This window comes from Hyalella azteca, unplaced genomic scaffold (genome assembly GCF_000764305.2).
Source record: "Hyalella azteca isolate HAZT.00-mixed unplaced genomic scaffold, Hazt_2.0.2 contig1804, whole genome shotgun sequence".
In the NCBI taxonomy this organism is placed as follows: Eukaryota; Metazoa; Arthropoda; class Malacostraca; order Amphipoda; family Hyalellidae; genus Hyalella; species Hyalella azteca.
The window spans coordinates 2,564-21,309 of NW_025932103.1; the positions used below are offsets into that span (position 1 = coordinate 2,564).

Genomic DNA, 18,746 nt, shown 5'->3' on the forward strand with positions numbered 1-18,746 from the left:
GTTAAATTTCTGTCAATAAATTCATAATTATTAATAAAACATAATTTCAGCACTTATTCGCAATAAAAACTGCAGCTAAGTATCTTTATTGCGCTTAAATTTTACAACTGTGCGCTAGTCGGAACCTGGCTTAGATAAAGCCACCAAATTGTTTGTAGGTTGCAGGGAGTCCTTCATCTTCCATCATCCTGCACCAGCAAAAACAATCCTTACTCCTCCTAATCGCCCCAATCCTTCAAAAGTTACACTTCATTCCTTGGATTGTTTTTATGGAACCGCTGGCAAAAATGAGCGGCCAACACAGAGATTCAATTCCCAGCAAAGTCGCGAAGGTCTTCAAAGACTTGCGCGTGGAAGACGAAAATAAAACTGCGTTTCTCGTTTTTTTAGAGATTTGAAAGACAATTTTTGTGGAGATGGTCGCAGTTCAAAGATGACTTGTTATAAACAGCTTATGTATAAATTTTCATACATTAAATATTTCTTCATTCTAGTTTGTGTGTTTCGTATTTATTATTCATTTGTTACTAACTTTTTGTCTTAAAAATATTTGACAGTTCTTGCTTTAACAAGGCACTGTATATATGTTGAGGTGAACATCGAGGATACTTGTCATGTCGGGATATTGCTTTTAACGGTACTTATAATCCTATGAACAATAAAAATGGATTGGAGAAATGAACTGGGTCAGCAAATGAATTTTGATATTAAAATGAGCTTTCAAAATGCAATCTGTATTACAATTTGTTGGACCTTGAATAAAGGGATTGTGATATTTGGTTCAAGTGATAGCGGCAATATTTATTTCAGGAATTTATTATAGTAGGTTGGGTCGCATTATATACATAGACTGTCATCAGTTCACGAAATGCAACGCGAAACACAGTATTTTAATATTTTTATTATATCTTCATTCAAGTTAAAAATCCAAATTAAAAATTTGAAAAATTCAAATTAAAAATTGACATAAGTTGCTCAGTAACCGCTTTATCATGCATACATTTAAAGTAAAATCTAAAATGCGTAAGGTCGATTGTTTTCTCATGTAAATAGTGGCTGACATCCGCGACTGAATACGAAGCCACGCAGTGTTTGCTCAAAATGTCAACTGAAGCTTTACATCAGCAAATTTTTGTCTTTTGGTTGATAACATCCTTCTTATCATCGAACCATTACACACAAAAAAAAATAAAGCGGACGGCTAGATTTTTTGCAGCTGCCGTCAGCCCAAGACGCATTGTAGAACTGCTACCAAAAAACTATATTTGTCAAGGCTTCTTTTGAAGCCAAGATAAAAATGGCCGAATATCCGGATGCTCTTTGATGCTAATATCTGTTCTGAGATCCGCCAAAAAATACTTAGAAGGAAACCAGTGCCATTAATTTTTATTTGCTGATTCCTGACATTTACCAACTCCATGTAGGCGATATACGCAGACAAATAACTGGGACAAAACAATAATAATCTCAAACTGATCAAACTGATTCTCAAAAGATTTTTAAAACAAATAATTGTTCTTGAAAAAATAATTGTTTTTACGATTTTTCTCTCCAATTTTTTTCTTTCAAAATTTTCTTTCCAATCACGTAAAATTATTCGGAGTAAATCGATTTTTTGCTCATTTTTATTGCAGGAGCGCAAAATCCTGCTTCACTATGATGAAGGGTGCTTTTGACATGCAAATTAGAACCCAGACTGCAATTATGGGCAGCTAATTCAACAAGAAATTCTTTCACTGGGGGAACTGATGTGATAATCGCAAAAATACCATGTTTTCCTCAACGTTCAACGTTTCCCAGAACAATCTGATGCCTATGAGGTTTTTAAAAAAATTTACGAATTAACGCTGTCCATACCCTCCGATCGTCTAGCGTGAAAACCTCTCGAATCCCTCCCATTATTTCAACCCAGCTCTTCATTTCAAATCCTTTCTTCATTCGAACCCCTCTCTCTTCATCCCAACCCTCCCTTCATCCCAAACCCTCTCCTCATCCCAACCCCTCTCCTCATTCCAACCCCTCCCCTCATAAGAAGAACGTCATCGACGAGACGTCGGGACGTCCGATATTCAGCGTAGACGTCGGCACGGGCGAGATCAGCACGGCGCTCTGCTGCCTCGACAGGAAACGTACGGGCCGGTACGGGCTGCTGGTGGCTGCTACAGATGGCGGCGGGCTGCAAGGTGGGGGAAATATCCGTTTAATAATTTACTAATACTAGTAGTAGTATAATAACAACGTATGGGAGAGTAGTATAATACGTATAATAATGCATAAAATATAATTTATTAATATTAGTTTAAAGTCGACTCGACTCGACTCGACTCTTAATAATAATAGTGTACAAACATGATTCTAATAAATTATTTTAGGGATATCATTCTGCTAATATATATAGTGAGTTTGAGACCTATTTGTTTGTTGGTATCATTAAACCTTTTCAAAGCAAATTCAAAAAGCATATTTCAGCAAAGTTAATTTCCGTGCAACTCTATTTTGAATGGCCATCTTGATGCAGTCAGAATAAGAACAAAGTGTTCAGACTTACAATGAATTATTAACATGAATACGGAAACACGACATGAATACGTTATTGCATGAATAAAACATATCGCTATGTGATTTACAAAGATGATTAAAAATGACGTCAATCATAACGCAAAAACTAAAGATCGAAAATTTAAAACATGATGGCAATTATTTCTAAATCCCAACAACGAAGCGGCAAATTGATTTTTTTAATAATATATTATTCATAAAATATTATTATATTGATCAACGTAGGCACGTGCACGGTCCTCATCGACGTACGTGACGTGAACGACGTGCCCCCGAGATGGGCCCGTACCGAGTGGACCGTAAAACTGTGAGGGTAAACTGTGAGGGTAAACTGTGAGGGTAAACTGTGAGGGTAAACCGTGAGGCTAAACTGTGAGGGTAAACCGTGAGGCTAAACTGTGAGGGTAAAGTAGCTATATAAAACACTACATCATAATCATGAACGTTTATCCGCGAGTCGTCTATATTCGTGCAGAAGTATGTATGTATAAACACGACCATGTATACATAATATAATTTGATATTATGTGTCTTTTCATTTAATGTACAATTGTACATCATATAATTAAAAATAAAAAAGAAAGTATAATAATAGATTTTTTAAAGAAGAATACCATACACCCCAGGTCGCATCAGACCGGGGTCTATGATATAATGAATATTATATTATTTATTAATATAAAATTATAATTTATGGGCATATATGCACCAGGTGGTGCCAGACAGCGGGGAGGGGTGGCAGCTGGTGCAGGTGGAGGGTCTCGTGGGGGGTGGGGGGGCGGTCTTAAGGTCTAAAATCCCCCTGAACTACGAAGACCACACACACAGAGGGGGTCTGCAGCTACAGGTGCAGGTCACTGATCAGGTCAGCTTAGAACTTAGAACTTAAGTCGTGAAATGCTTTATTTTTCTAAGTCATAAGGTGAATGAGTTGAAACTGAATTTTCATTTCATATATGTTAAAGTTGAGATACCAAAGCATTTTGATTTTCAAACTTTTTATTCTTCATTTTTTGATAACTTTTATTTTGCTTTGCGTGAAAACAGTTCTGCTTTTCTGTTTTTTTTTTCAAAAAATTGTTTGTATTTCCCGAATATCTTTAGTTATGTTTGCATTATCTTACACTTAAAGAATTGAGTGAAAAATTGTCCAAATAGCAACGAACTCTTTGCTCTTAAGTAGGTTTTCTTTACTTAAGTTGGCCTGGCAAAATAGCGTATCAGTGCTACATGCAGAAAGTGTGCCGCGATTCTGACAAAATTACCCATTATTTTATAAGTATAAGTGTATAATATTAATGTATAATAATACTTATACACTTTATTATAAGTATATAATAAGCGTATAAGTATAAAAATTAAGTGTATAACTTCGTCGTGGTGTCCACTTCAGGGCGAGGGCAGTTGGGACGACCATCAGAGGACAGGGCTGGCGACCGTGACCATCGTGCTGGTGGACACTAACGACAACTCCCCTCAGTTTGATGGCCAGGAGCGGACCATCGAGATGGCCGAGGACGCGGCCAGCGGCTCGGTGGTCACAACGATGGTGGCCACCGACCAAGATGAGGTGATTGTTATAAATTTTTTAAATGAGTTTGGAATAAAAATGAATTTATTTGCGCGGATAAATTAACTGCAGTAAAAAATTCGTGGGTGATTGTCCGAATTTTGACGAAATTTTCCCACCAACAGCACGAGCAGAGAAGGGTCGTAGCACTGATACGCTGGTTTGCTGCGCCAAAATGGGTTAAGATGACCTACTAAAAAGTCTACTTGGACAAATTCTTACTGATTTCTCTGAGAGAACCTAGTATCCCGTATGATGTTAATCAACATGTTTTGTTAATCAACAATTAAAAAAAATCAACAATAAATTATTTTAATGTCGCAAAATTTTACAAAGCGCCGTGCTATTTTTATAATAATTAATCAACGCCTGAGCAAATTAGGAGTAATAATTACCTTCTTTGTTAATTAAGTGATTTTTTAAAAAAATAGTAAACATTTTCCGAAATATTTCGGAAATTTTTTTAACATTATTTCGGAATAATTTTAAAATTAGTTCGGTCGGAATACTTTTCAGAATTGTTTCGGGATAATTTTTAAGTTTAGGTTAGGTTAGGTTAGGTTAAAGGGTTTCTTGTCCCACCCCCGCAGGGTTCAGGGGGTCTGGTGAGCTACGGGATCTCGCCCCCCAGTGACCCGCGGGGGACGTTCGCCATAGACACGGGCGGGACCGTCCGGCTGGCCCGGGTCCTGGACCGGGAGAAGACGTCCCGTCACGTGCTGCACGTGCTCGCCTGGGACAGCGGGGACCCGCCTAACACGGCCACTGGGACACTGACTGTGAGTCCCACATGAGTCCCGAGGGATAGATAAAATAAAAAATCAGCTCACTCTTTAAAAATAAAAACCCAGGGATAAAATTTTTCTAATGAGGAAAATTCATTTAATAAAAATTTGTGAAGATATTGTATTATCTTCATTATCAACTCCCACAACCCAGACCATATTTGCCCTCACTATAAACTCACTATCAACTCACTATCAACTCACTATCAACTCACTATCAACCCAGGTCACAGTCCGCGATGTCAACGACAATCCGCCAATCCTGATTGGCCCGCGAGTGCTGGCCCTGCCAGAGCTGGACGCATCCAGCCCGTCCAGGTCCAGGACGATATTTAACGTCACGCTGGACGATCCAGACGACTGGACAGCTGGCAACGGACCTCCTTTTGAAGTTAAAGTTGATCCAGTTGTTGAGGTGGCGCTGCAGAGCTTCTTGAAGTTGTCGCACGAGCCAGGTGTGACGGTAATATTCTTGATTACTGAATATACTGAAAGTGTACAATGCAACAAAATAATTACGAAGTCCTCTTAGGAATTAATTTAGACATACAAATTAAATCATTTTTAGATGGCAAAATTTGTTGATTTATGCGCGTGCGATTAATGACCAGAGGATTTGTTGATTTAAATTATCAGAAAGTCAGACAATTCTTCAGATGACGTTGGTATGATAATTTAAATCAATAAATTCTCTGGGCAATAATCGCACGCGTATAAATTAAATGTGCACCTAAACATTTCAGTTATCTTCACTTCAACACAAGAACTTAAGATAGTATCATTCATATTCGATAAAATTCAGCTTCAAATTCATCATTCCATTGTATGGAAATACATGGATGTTTCAACATATGGAAGATGTTTCACCCCACCCCACCCGGACAGGGATAGTGACAGGAGAGGATGGTGTGGTGGTGACAGTGACAGCGATGGTGGAGCGTGAAATGGGCGGTGTGCTGGCAGTGCCGCTGATAGTGACAGACTCTGGCACTCCTCCTCTGTCTGCTACCGTCACTCTCACGCTGGCACGGTCGTCTGGTGACAGAACTGTGTTGTCTGAACACAAGTTCATTCAAGTCGCGTCCATCAAGGTGGGCATTTCTACAATATATAATGTTCAGTATTACTATTATATTTGCAATTCTCTATTATATGTGTATATAGATATCCGTAACTTTCTTTTATATGCATTACTGTGCAATTATATTGGGAATTTATACAATATGCAATGTTCAGTATTACTATAATATTTACTATGCACTATTATATTTACATAAGTATCCGAAACTGTGTTTTATAAGCAGTACAGTGCAATTTTAAGCGTATCTTCTTTTAAAAGCACTATAATGCATTCAATGTGTCGGTGGTTTACTACATCATCGGTTATCATCAACATTTGATAACAATTATTAACTATAATAAATAATAATAATAATAATTTAAAATACAAAGTACTTGGCTTGTTGTTTTGTTACACCTTGTGTCGAAGCAGCACTTGTAATGGATAACTCAAGCGATATAATATAAATAATTTGTACGCTAAACTGCCGTATAATTGTTCTGCAGTGTAAATTAGCGTTAGAAAGAATTAACCAAGTGACTTTTACAGCAACTAAATTGGATATAACTCCATTAACGGACCTAAAAATATAAAATTTCTTATTTTTAATCCAGCGAAATAAAAATTCTCGCCCGTTTCTCGCAGCTCAATTCTCGCAGCTCAAGACCTTTTCTTCATATATATAAAAAAATGTTTTTGTCTTGATAAAAAGTGAGTAATTAAATGGAACGTTGATTGTTGTGAAACAAAAGCTTCGTTCTTCTGAAAAATGAGAGCGGACATTCTTCCATTTGCCGAGAACGGCGGTGGAAGACAAACGATGGCATGGGCGCAATACCAAAGCTTTATGGTGCTAATACGGCCATCATTTTTAATTGCGCGATCATTTTAAATGATAATACATCAGAAGCGTTGTAATTAGATATAATTTCACTAAAACAATAAATAAAGTTTATCTAATAAGATGTGAAAATTCTGTGTATGTTAAATCGCACAAAGTTAGGCAGATGAGAATCAGACAGTATAATATTTTATTTTATGATACTGCCTCGATTACTCTTGACAATGAATTTTAATTCATAACCATTCAATATTCGTACAGCAGGATGAATGACTGCAATTTGTGAAATTATCGCATGCGAATTTCTGCTAAAATATTGACGAAATTTTAAAAGAATTACAGTTTAAAAAGTTTGCAGTTGGCAAGTGAGTCTTTAAATGAATCTCTAAATTAAATAAATATTTAAATTGACTGAAATCTAATTGAATTTTTAAATTTAGGTTATTCGCTTTTGTGAAATGATATTCTAATGGTGAGATTCTTATAATCTCAAATATATACATTAAACTTAGTTAGTTTTTATCTTTAATAAAAATATTTTTTAAGCCATGCACCGCCTATATATGGGCTGTTAGTATGGTTGTTATATTATATTCGCTTCGAGTGCTCGGAACAATCATAATTATCATAATAAAAAAATTCACCTTGCAAGCACCTAACATGATCATGCACATGAGGACAATATTAAAGACGAAGACAATTCACAAGTTTTCCCCCAAATCTGTTCTCCATAACGATGTAAGAGCCTCCCTGATATCATCGTTGACGCTCCGAGTATGAACGCCTTCAAGAACAAACTAGACGAAGCTATGCAGGAGCATATGTTCAGTCTTAAAATGCCTAGCAAATTGCGGACCAGGCAATAAGTCCAGCAGCTATCTCAATCAATCGTCAGCTATAGAAAGATCGGGTTCCAAAGGCCGGATTCCTTGTGAATCAAGTCACGAAAAGTTCAAGAATTGGCAACAGGCCATGGGCCTATTTCTTCATTGCCGACACTTCTATTCTATACCGATGTTCCCTATAACAATGTTCCCTATACCAATGTTCCCAATAACAATGTTCCCCCATAACAATGTTCCCCCATAACAATGTTCCTCCATAACAATGATCCCCCATAACAATGTGCCCAATAACAATGTTCCCTATACCAATGTTTCCCTATAAAAATGTTCCCCTATACCAATGTTCCCAATGACAATGTTTCCTATACCAATGTTCCCCTATAAAAATGTTCCCAATAACAATGTTCCCCATAACAATGTTCCCTCATAACAATGTTTCCCCATAACAATGGGCCAATAACAATGTTCCCTATACCAATGTTCCCCTATAAAAATGTTTCCCTATACCAATGTTCCCAATAACAATGTTTCCTATACCAATGTTCCCCTATAAAAATGTTCCCAATAACAATGTTCCCCCATAACAATGTTCCCTCATAACGATGTTCCTCCATAACGATGTTCCCGTGACTCCCCCACAGTCCGCGGGTGGTATAGGGCTGGGGCGGGTGAGGGGAGAGGCAGGCACGGTGGGTGCCCGGTACTCGTGGGTGCAATCTCACCCTCTCTTCTCCCTCAACTCCCTCACTGGAGCCCTCACCGTCGCTGCGGACGCTCCCACCGGCGGGTGAGATTATTTTTATTATTAGATTTTTAATAATTATAACCTAAGTTAAGTTCATCACCCAGGCGAGTGAAATTATTTCAACTTAACCTAATTTTAACCTAACTTAAGTTAGGTTAAACCTAACACAGGCGGGTGAAATTATTATAACCTAGCCTAATTTTAACCTAAACTTAAGTTATCACCCTGGCGGGTGAGATTATTTTAACCTAACCTAATGTTAACCTAAACTTAAGTTGATCACCCAACTGCAAGAGGAAATTATTATTATTTCTATTTCGTAATAATTATACTGGAAACTGGGGTTAATCAACCACCGGAACGTAAGATTATAATCATTCTACTCTTCCTAAGAAGTATAATTTAAACTTAGGTTGGTTAATCACCCGCGGAATGTAAGATTATTATTATTCTAATTTTCCTGATAGCTATAAGATTATTTCGTTTATAACTCCCAGCGTGTGAGATAACTATTATTATTAATTTCGTGAGTAACATACTCAAAATTTACGAATAACATAGCTAACGATTAAAATATCTGTACAGAATTAGATGAATATGACTTGAATAGAGAGATATTTGTTGTAAATCTAGTAATTGAACGTATTAGATTGCAACATGTAACAAAAGAACTATACTTCCAAAAATTGTAAAAGTTGGCATTTCATAATAGTTGCATCTCTCTTAGTTTAAAACATTAAATAATACACACTAATAATATAAGCTGCATAATATAACTCATTAACAATAATACAAGCTTTTTGTGTCACATTTACGAGGTGCAGGTGTTAGGAGAATGAGTTAGTAATTGACATGTGGGGATTGACATTATCGTTGAAACATTCATAAGTAACCTTATTAGTCTATATATTGTACACTAATAATATAAGCTATATAATATAACTAATCAACAATAATATCACACGTATGTTGTCACACCTACGAGGTGTAGGTGTTAGGAGTATGTGTTAGTAATTGACATGTGGGGATTGACATTATCATTGACACATTCAAGATTACCCCCCTAATTCTTAATAATACACACTAGTAATATAAGCTGAATAAACTGGAATTTAAAAGCAAAAACAATACCACAAAAATTCACCATATCTTTATAAGAGAAAACGTTTCGGAGTCCAGCTCCATCGTCAGTTCACAAAATTCAGTTCAGAAGAAGTTCAGATCTAGAAACACAAATACAATCAATTAGTAGAGTAAAAGGCACTGGTAGGTTTTAAAACGGAGAATAAATACATAAGACATGAAATTAACGCTAGTAAACGGCCTATCTATTTACTATTTCAAGAGGAACGGAGCTAAAAGCGGCATTTAGACTAGGCTTCTTCTTGAATATATATAGAGATTCTAAAATGCGTAGATCAGAAACACCGGATGCGGAAGCTAGAATTTTAAAATCATTATCGGATACAGAGGAGTTGCACTGCTCAGCATGAACACGTTCAGCAGAATGAGGTTGATGTGCAAGTAGGTTCCCCGTCCTATAACTCCTGCCCTTATGCTCAGCCAGCCTAGTATAGAAATTGCGTGACGTCATACCGACGTACGCTGATGCGCACTGCGCATAACTATATCTGTAAACTAGTGACGATCGCATAAGAACAGGTAGGGTATCGTTAAACCTGAAAAACGAGCTGATTCTAAAATTGTTAACTAGCAACACATAAAGATTTACATCCGGAAGATATTTAGCAAATAAAACGTTCAGTTCCTTTGACATAGCCTCAGATGCGGGGCCAAAGTAGGGAAAAGATCAGTAAACAACTTTCCTATTGTCACACTTGAGAACAACTGCAGTATAATACTTGGACATAAACTTCTTGAATTGGGTAAACACCAGATGCGATAAAAGCCATTTTGTGAAAAGATATTGCGCAACAATTCAAATTCAGAGTGCATGGCTAGAAAAGTAGAGCAAATGCGAGAGCCGCGGTTTATCAATGTTTGGATCCCATTTAATTTGAAGCGAAAGGAACAAAAGCCAAAAAAGCTGGTGCTCAAGCCGGTAAAGGTCGATTTTCTAAAAACAGAAGTTTGGAAACGGCCATCAGATTTGGTAACTTTGCAATCAAGGAAAGACAAGCTATTGTTTGATTCAAGCTCCATGGTGAATTTGATAGATTTGTGTTGGAGATTAAGATAGTAAAAGAACAGGCCCACATGTGAAGGATGCTTAAAAATCAAAAAAAGTATTATCAACATATCGGTTATAGAAAATTGGCTTAAAATCCAGAGGACAATTAGCCAACCATGTAGCCTCGTGAAAATACATAAATATATTGGCAAAGGTAGGGCCGAGTGGAAGCCTCATGCCCAAACCGTCAATTTGTCTGTAAAACTTGTCAGCAAATAGAAAAATTAAGTTTAGCACAGATAATTCAAGAAGAGGTTTGAAAAAATTGTGGTTAAAAGCCATGACAAGGTCATTGACATCTTTAAACAATGAATTAAGACATATATCGATGGTTTCAGAAAGAGGAATATTAGAGAATAAATTTTCTACATCAAAAGAGGCCATAGTCTTAACCGGCTTAAGCACCAGCTTTTTTAGTTTTTGTTCCTTTCGCTTCAAATTAAATGGGATCCAAACATTGATAAACCGCGGCTTTCGCATTTGCGCTACTTTTCTAGCCATGCGCTCTGAATTTGAATTGTTGCGCAATATCTTTTCACAAAATGGCTTTCCATCGCATCTGGTGTTTACCCAAATCAAGAAGTTTATGTCCAAGCAATATACTGCTGTTGTTCCCAAGTGTGACAATAGGAAAGTTGATTACTGTTCTTTTCCCTACTTTGGCCCCGCATCTGAGGCTATGTCTAAGGAACTGAAAGTTTTATTTGCTAAATATCTTCCGGATGTAAATCTTCATGTGTTGCTAGTTAACAATTTTAGAATCAGCTCGTTTCTCAGGTTTGAGGATACCCAACCTGTTCTTATGCGATCGTCACTAGTTTACAGATATAGTTGTGCGCAGTGCGCATCAGCGTACGTCGGTATGACGTCACGCAATTTCTATACTAGGCTGGCTGAGCATAAGGGCAGGAGTTATAGGACGGGGAACCTACTTGCACATCCACCACATTCTGCTGTACGTGTTCATGCCGAGCAGTGCAACACCTCTGCATCCGATAATGATTTTAAAATTCTACCTTCCGCATCCGGTGTTACTGATCTACGCATTTTAGAATCTCTATATATATTCAAGCAGCAGCCTAGTCTAAATGCCGCTTTTAGCTCCATTCCTCTTGAAATAGTAAATAGATAGGCCGTTTACTATCGTCAATTTTATGTCTTATGTATTTATTCTCCGTTTTAAAACCTAACAGTGCCTTTTACTCTACTAATTGATTGTATTTGTGTTTCTAGATCTGAACTTCTTCTGAACTGAATTTTGTGAACTGACGATGGAGCTGGACTCCGAAACGTATTCTCTTATAAAGATATGGTGAATGTTTGTGGTATTGCTTTTGCTTTTAAATTCCTGGTTAACTTGCGATTTAAGCAAACAAGTGCTTTTGAGCTGAATAAAATGACTAATTAATAATAATATCACGTGTTTGGTGCCACAGTTACGAGGTGCAGGTGTCAGTGAGTGATGTGACAGGCCCCTCAGTGGCCCTCAACATCAGCGTGCACCTCGTGCACCTCAGCAAGCAGGATGTGACGCTCGCCTTGCCTGTCGAGGTCGCGGTCACCTCAGCTCATCTCATCAGCAAGGTGACGGTGTCTTGTATTGAATATTATTTATATGTATTAAATTTTTTATTATTGTTATAATTTTCATTAAAAAACTAGGTGATGGTGTCTTACATTTAATATTACTCATAGATATAAGATCTGTCATTATTATTATTATTATTATTTACATAAAAAACTAGGTGGTGGTCTATACTCTACTGTATTGAATATTTCCTATAGATATGAATCTAATATCATTATTATTATTTTCATCAAAAAACTAGGTGATGGTGTCTTGTAGTGAATATTATTTATAGATATCAGATCTATTATTATCATTATCATTTTCATCAAAAGACTAGGTGGTGGTCTATATTCTATTGCATTGAATATTATTTATAGATTTGAAATCTCTTGTTATTATCAATTTGATCAAAAAAACTAGGTGCTGGTTTCATGTGTTGAATGTTATTTATAAATATTAAATCTATTTTATCATCATTATTATCATAAAAAATAGATGATGATTTTAGATTGAATATTACTTTTAGATATGAAGTCTATTATTATTATCATTTTCATCAATAAACTAGGTGATGGTCTATACTCAATTGTATTGAATGTTATTTATATATATGAATCTATTATTATTATTTTTAATATTATAATTTTGATAAAAAACTGGGTGATGATCTCAAGTATTGAATATTCTTTGTTAATAAAATCACTAGATTGCTTAAATGGCGAGTTAATCAGGAATTTAAAAGCAAAGAAAACAGCCAGAATATTAACCATTTCTTAAGAATGAAAATGTTTCGGAGTCCAGCTCCATCGTCTGTTCAAAAGTTCAAAACCTATAAGAAAAGCAGAATTAATTAGAAAACTAAGTTCACATCGAAGATAAAAACATAAATTGACAAAAATAAAAACAAATACACATAAGGAGACAGGCCTATCTATTTACAATTTCAAGGGGAAAGGAGCTGAAGGCTGCATTTAACCGAGGTTTCTGTTTAAAAATATACAGGGATTCGAAAATCCTTAGGTCAGTAACACCGGTCGTGTAAGCTAGAACTCTTAAGAACTCTTAAATTAAGAAATGCATGTCAAGGCAATATAAAGAAGTTGTTCCCGATTGTGACAGTAGGAACCTGATTTACTGTTATTTTTTTTCTTCGGTAAAACATCTGAGACTATGGCTAAGGAATTGAAAGATTTGATCAATAAATATCTTCCGAATGTAAATCTGCAGGTGATATTGGTGAATAACTTCAAAATCGGTTCGTTCTTCAAGTATAAAGATGCCCTCCCTCTTTTTATGCGTTCGTCCCTAGTATATAGATACAGTTGTGCGTAGTGCGCATCAGCGTACGTCGGTATGACGTCTCGCAATTTTTACACTAGGCTGGCGGAGCACAAGGGCAGAAGTTTTAGAACGGGAACTTTACTTACGCATCCCCCTCATTCAGCTGTGCGCGTCCATGCCGAGCAGTGCAATGTTCCGGTGTCTGATAGTGATTTTAGAGCTCTAGCTTACACGACCGGTGTTACTGACCTACGGATTTTAGAATCCCTGTATATTTTTAAACAGAAACCTCGGTTAAATGCAGCCTTCATCTCCTATCCCCTTGAAATTGTAAATAGATAAGCCTGTCTCCTTATGTGTATTTGTTTTTATTTTTGTCAATTTATGTTTTTATCTTCGATGTGAATTGAGTTTTCTAATTGATGCTGCTTTTCTTATAGGTTTTGAACTTTTGAACTGACGATGGAGCTGGACTCCGAAAAGTTTTCATTCTAAAGAAATGGTTAATATTCTGGCTGTTTTCTTTGCTTTTAAATTCCTAATATTCTTTGTTAATATGAAATCTATTATTATTATCATTTTCATTAAAAAACTAGGTGACGATCTTTTGTATTGAGTATTATTTTTTGATAGGAAATCTATAATTTTTACCATTTTCATTAAAAAACTAGGTGGTGGTCTTTTGTATTGAATATTACTTATAGATATGAAATCAATAAATTATTTGATGAATAAAATATAAAGGTTAAGACATCTATTAACAAATATAGAGAAATTTTCACGGAGTTTTTTGGGTGGTGTTAATATTGGAATTAAGAAATTGATTATAAATTTTGTATTTGAATTAACATACACGGAAATTTCCAATTTGCTAGCCCATCCTTTATAGAATCGAAACCTACGACGCTGGTACGGAAAAATAACATTGATTGATTTACATTTTTAAAAAAATCTAAAATACATTTGATTCCTGGGTGACGTTAAGGAAAATGTCCAGCAAGTTTAGAAACGCAATCAAAGTTATTTTCATAATGCTTTGAAAAATTTGGGTGCATCGTTAAATGTAAATTTAATCGTTAACTGTAGATCGTTGTCGTAAAATGTAATTTTTACCGGTAAATTCAGTTGCTTTCATTCCAATATCTAATGAACGGGCTGAAAACTTTCCTAACTTTATGGTTATCGTACAAAATTTGAACGAATCCCGCAAAGGTTCATTGAAAATGAGCCTCAGAGAAAAATTTTTAATGAGTTAATAAAAAATTAATTGTTAATGAAGTAATTAGCTCTAACAAACTTGATGATTTGTCATTCAAATTTGAGCATCATTTGGATGTTCGAGTTTTATTAACAGGGAACCATTGTCCATAAATGTGTTAATATATCAAAAAAAACTATTTTTGCTTGTGGCTTTAATAAACCTAGTTGATGCTTGCACATTTTAGACTAGATTATAAATTAGAATTGAAACAACATTGTTCCCACAAAATTTTACTATTGATGATCTTTAAATTACATGCCTCACTTAACTATGTACTCGAACTACATTTGAACACATAAAAGCCGTTCGTTTGAAGGATTATCATAGCAATCAATTGTCAAAGGCGCAAATTTTTGGTCTGAAATGACAGATGGCATTCACGCTGCGAATTTTATTGAATACGAAAATTGCAGCGAGATTTCTGTTAGCGGAACTAAACTGTGAAAGATAGCAAGTTGTTAGCACTGTGAAACCTGTAACTAGATAGCACTTTGAAACCATGTAACTATTTTATATACTTTAACAGTCCTGGAAACTATTCATTAGATCCACTAGTCCTCAAAATTTAGTTTTCAACTATCAATACCATAAAAAATATTTTAAATACCTTCAATAATATTTAGCTACATTTAACATTGTCCGTAAATATGTCAATGGCACCGACAACAGATGTGTTCGTTTACAATCTCGCAGGATGGCAACAAAAGCCTATTGGACAGGCTTTTAGAAATGCTGGAACTTTGGGCGAACGATTTTACGAATGAGGTTGAGAGTGCGGACTCGGAGGCAGCTCCATGGAGCGTCAAGACCGTCTCCATACAAGAGGTCTACAGAGAAGCTGGCTCCAAACCTGGAGTCAGACTTTGGTTGTCTACTCCACCCACCACACAACCAAGTCTTGAGATGTTGCTGTATAGGAGCAGACATAAGGTGAGGTGAAGCTAGGAGGAAATAAGGTGAAGCTAGGGGGAAATGATGTGAAGCTAGGAGGAAATAAGGTGAGGTGAAGCTAGGGGGAAATGAGGTGAAGCTATGAGGAAATAAGGTGAGGTGAAGCTAGGGGGAAATAAGGTGAGGTGAAGCTAAGGAGGAAATAAGGTGAGGTGAAGCTAGGAGGAAATATGGTGAGGTGAAACTAGGAGGAAATAAGGTGAGGTGAAGCTAGGAGGAAATAAGGTGAAGTGAAGCTAGGAGGAAATAAGGTGAGGTGAAACTAGAAGGAAATAAGGTGAGGTGAAGCTAGGAGGAAATAAGGTGAGGTGAAGCTAGGGGGAAATAAGGTGAAGTGAAGCTAGATGGAAATAGGGTGAGATGAAGCTAGGGGGAAATGAGGTGAGATGAAACTAGGGGGAAATAGGGTTGGGTAAAGCTAGAAATTTTACTTTATGTTCAATATTTGGTGCTTGTTTTGCTCGGTAATTACACGATGTGTTAGTTCGTAAGTATGGACCAAGAGGTTGTTATAATTACTTTGTATAGTTTTCTTCCGATTAAGAATCAAATAGGCAGATTAAATTCTATTAGTTATTAAAACATAATTATGATTGAATTTTAAAGAAGCGCCTCCTGAGCATGAATTCAACTAACAGTATTCGCAGAATTTCCGCAATATTTATTGAAATTAACGATTTTTGAAATTGGCGAAGAAAGACATTAACCCTTGGACTCCGATTGCTTCGTCTTGTACTAATATTTCATTTCTTGTACTGTTTTTAAACAGGGTTGCCAGACGGTCATTTTTCCCGGACAAATTCCGTAATTTAGTTTTTCTCAATTGCGTTGGCCGGCTAAAATTTGTGATAGGGGTACTTCCTAATTAAATCTTAAATACTGCAAAAAGAAAATAAATGGAATTTTTACAGAGGAACCTACAAATAAACTAGTATATATTGAGTTAACGGCCTTTTTGGCCTTTTTTGTTCTCGGATTTGGCCTATTTTAGGCAACCTGAAGTATGTACCACTACGTCCTAGAGAAATACATTTCGTTGTACGCATATGTACCACTTCAGAGTCAACGCGTTAAGTATTGATCATGCAAAGAGACATTTCATTCCTGTATAATGTTATTTCAATAATAAATGACAACATGTATAAGGAAAATGATAAGCAACATTTCTATTCGTACAGATAGGCAGTGAGCTGAAGATGGACGTGACAGCGATAGGCGTAGGCAGTGTAGGCCTATGCGCTAAGAACCTCGGTGGCTGTAAGTGCTGCTGTCAAGACAAGATCATCGTCGGTGAGAACTACGTGCTCGTGGACTCGATCACGTCTGTCCACGTGGGTCCAACAGTGCACGTGATTCCTTATTGCGGATGTTCCAAGGAGAATAAATTACTCCCAGTGGCTGGACACTCGAATGATTCACAGGCTGATAAAATCACCCCAAATCCACGACTCAAAAACGAGCAAAATTTTGCGCCGGCCGCACACGCTGTCGTCGGTGAAGAACCGCCGCCTTCCTGCCGTCCTGAGTCCTGTCTTAACGGTGGACGCTGTGTACCGGGACGTGATATGTCTGTACAATGTATATGTCCTACAAATACATATGGACCGCGGTGCAAGATAATACATAGGGAGTTTGACGTCTACGGGGCTCACGGGGAGTCGCCAAATCTCAGTTCTTGGGCATGGCTGCCGAGCCTGCCGACCTGTTCACATTTGCATATCAGCCTGCACGTTCTCACCAAGAACCTGCACGGTCTGCTGCTATACACCAGCAGTTCTAATTTGAAGAATTTTAATAGTTTTTTGGCTTTGCAAATAACCAACGGCAGGCCTCAGATTATGGTAAAATTAGGGTCCAGTGGATGGACGTCAACTGCAACGCTTAATGTCACCGTACACGACAACACTTGGCACAGACTTGACTTGCTCTGGAGGAATACTGTGAGTATTTCATATTTTAATTGATGTTCGGAGCAGTAAGTTTTTTATGGCATTTCATCAGAGTGCTACTTATAAATGTTTGTCATAATAAAAGCTCGGTTAAAGATCCAAAATAAAAATTTATTCAGTTATTAGGGTATTACGGTCCACTATCTTGAAAATTATTTGAAGCTTGACAAACAGATCCAAATGATGATACTGGTAAAAATGTGGAGATATTAGTTTTCAGCAATTGTAGACCTGAATGTTCAAGTGCATTTACCACAGTGAAATGGAATTTTTTAACAAAACGAGAATGAATGCGAAGTAAATAATAATAATAATATAAAAAATTACAATAATCCCTCTCACTTTACACAAAAACAATGTTATATTATTTTTTTAAATTTTCACCGCAGGTTCATTACTAGTTTCACTGGTGCCTGCTTTTATTAAATTTTTCTCTCAGCGACGTCCAAAAATGAAGCGATTTATACATGGACTGTTTCGTATTTTCAGCGTTATAAGACGGTTGTATTGCAGAGTTTGGAAGCGTTTTTCATGTGGTAAGCGCTGGAGTTTGGCACTCGGAGCGCTTGAGGGCAAATCAATATGAGATCAAAATTCTTATGTACTGACACTTGAACTGTGTCGCTCCCGACGCTATCTGACCTGGAGAAATGTTTTAAAGTGATAGCAACGACAGCGCTTCCAAACTTTTATAACTCTTAACGAAACTTGAACGCTTACGCAGACTCAAAACTTATGCTGAAATTCCGGTTTGTAAACCATTTCATGCTCTAAAATTCATTTATTAATGAGAAGCACTGTAAGTATGGGTAGAGGTTATATATTTGTAGATTTTTTGCGGCTCAACTGCGCTCAAGGAAAGCTCAAGAAAATAGTCGCAATAAATCTTGAACAGGTGATCCACGAAGTTGAATGACTCACATTTAACATGAGGTGGAATACGACGAAGAATGAAGACGCAGAGTTTCAAAATTCGAAAATGTTTTATTCTTGATTATAAAAATGTATGAATGGATCTGAATCTACCGAACTGAATTATTTCCTACTTCTTATGACACGTAAATTAATTTTTTTTTTGTGAAAGTTCGTACATTTTTTCTGACGGAAACTTCTCCATTAAAACAAGTGAAAAAAATTC

The 18,746-nt window shown here is 36.6% G+C and overlaps 1 protein-coding gene across 1 annotated transcript; it reads left to right on the forward strand.

Annotated features, from left to right (window-relative positions):
* The first annotated feature begins 3,262 nt into the window (after positions 1–3,262).
* On the forward strand, positions 3,263–7,088 carry LOC108670636 (putative neural-cadherin 2). The gene is made up of 6 exons (XM_047884078.1): positions 3,263–3,424; positions 3,953–4,129; positions 4,720–4,908; positions 5,141–5,369; positions 5,800–6,005; positions 7,077–7,088. The coding sequence occupies exons 1-6, from the start codon at positions 3,263–3,265 to the stop codon at positions 7,086–7,088; spliced, it is 975 nt and encodes a 324-aa protein (XP_047740034.1).
* The last annotated feature ends 11,658 nt before the right edge of the window (positions 7,089–18,746 follow it).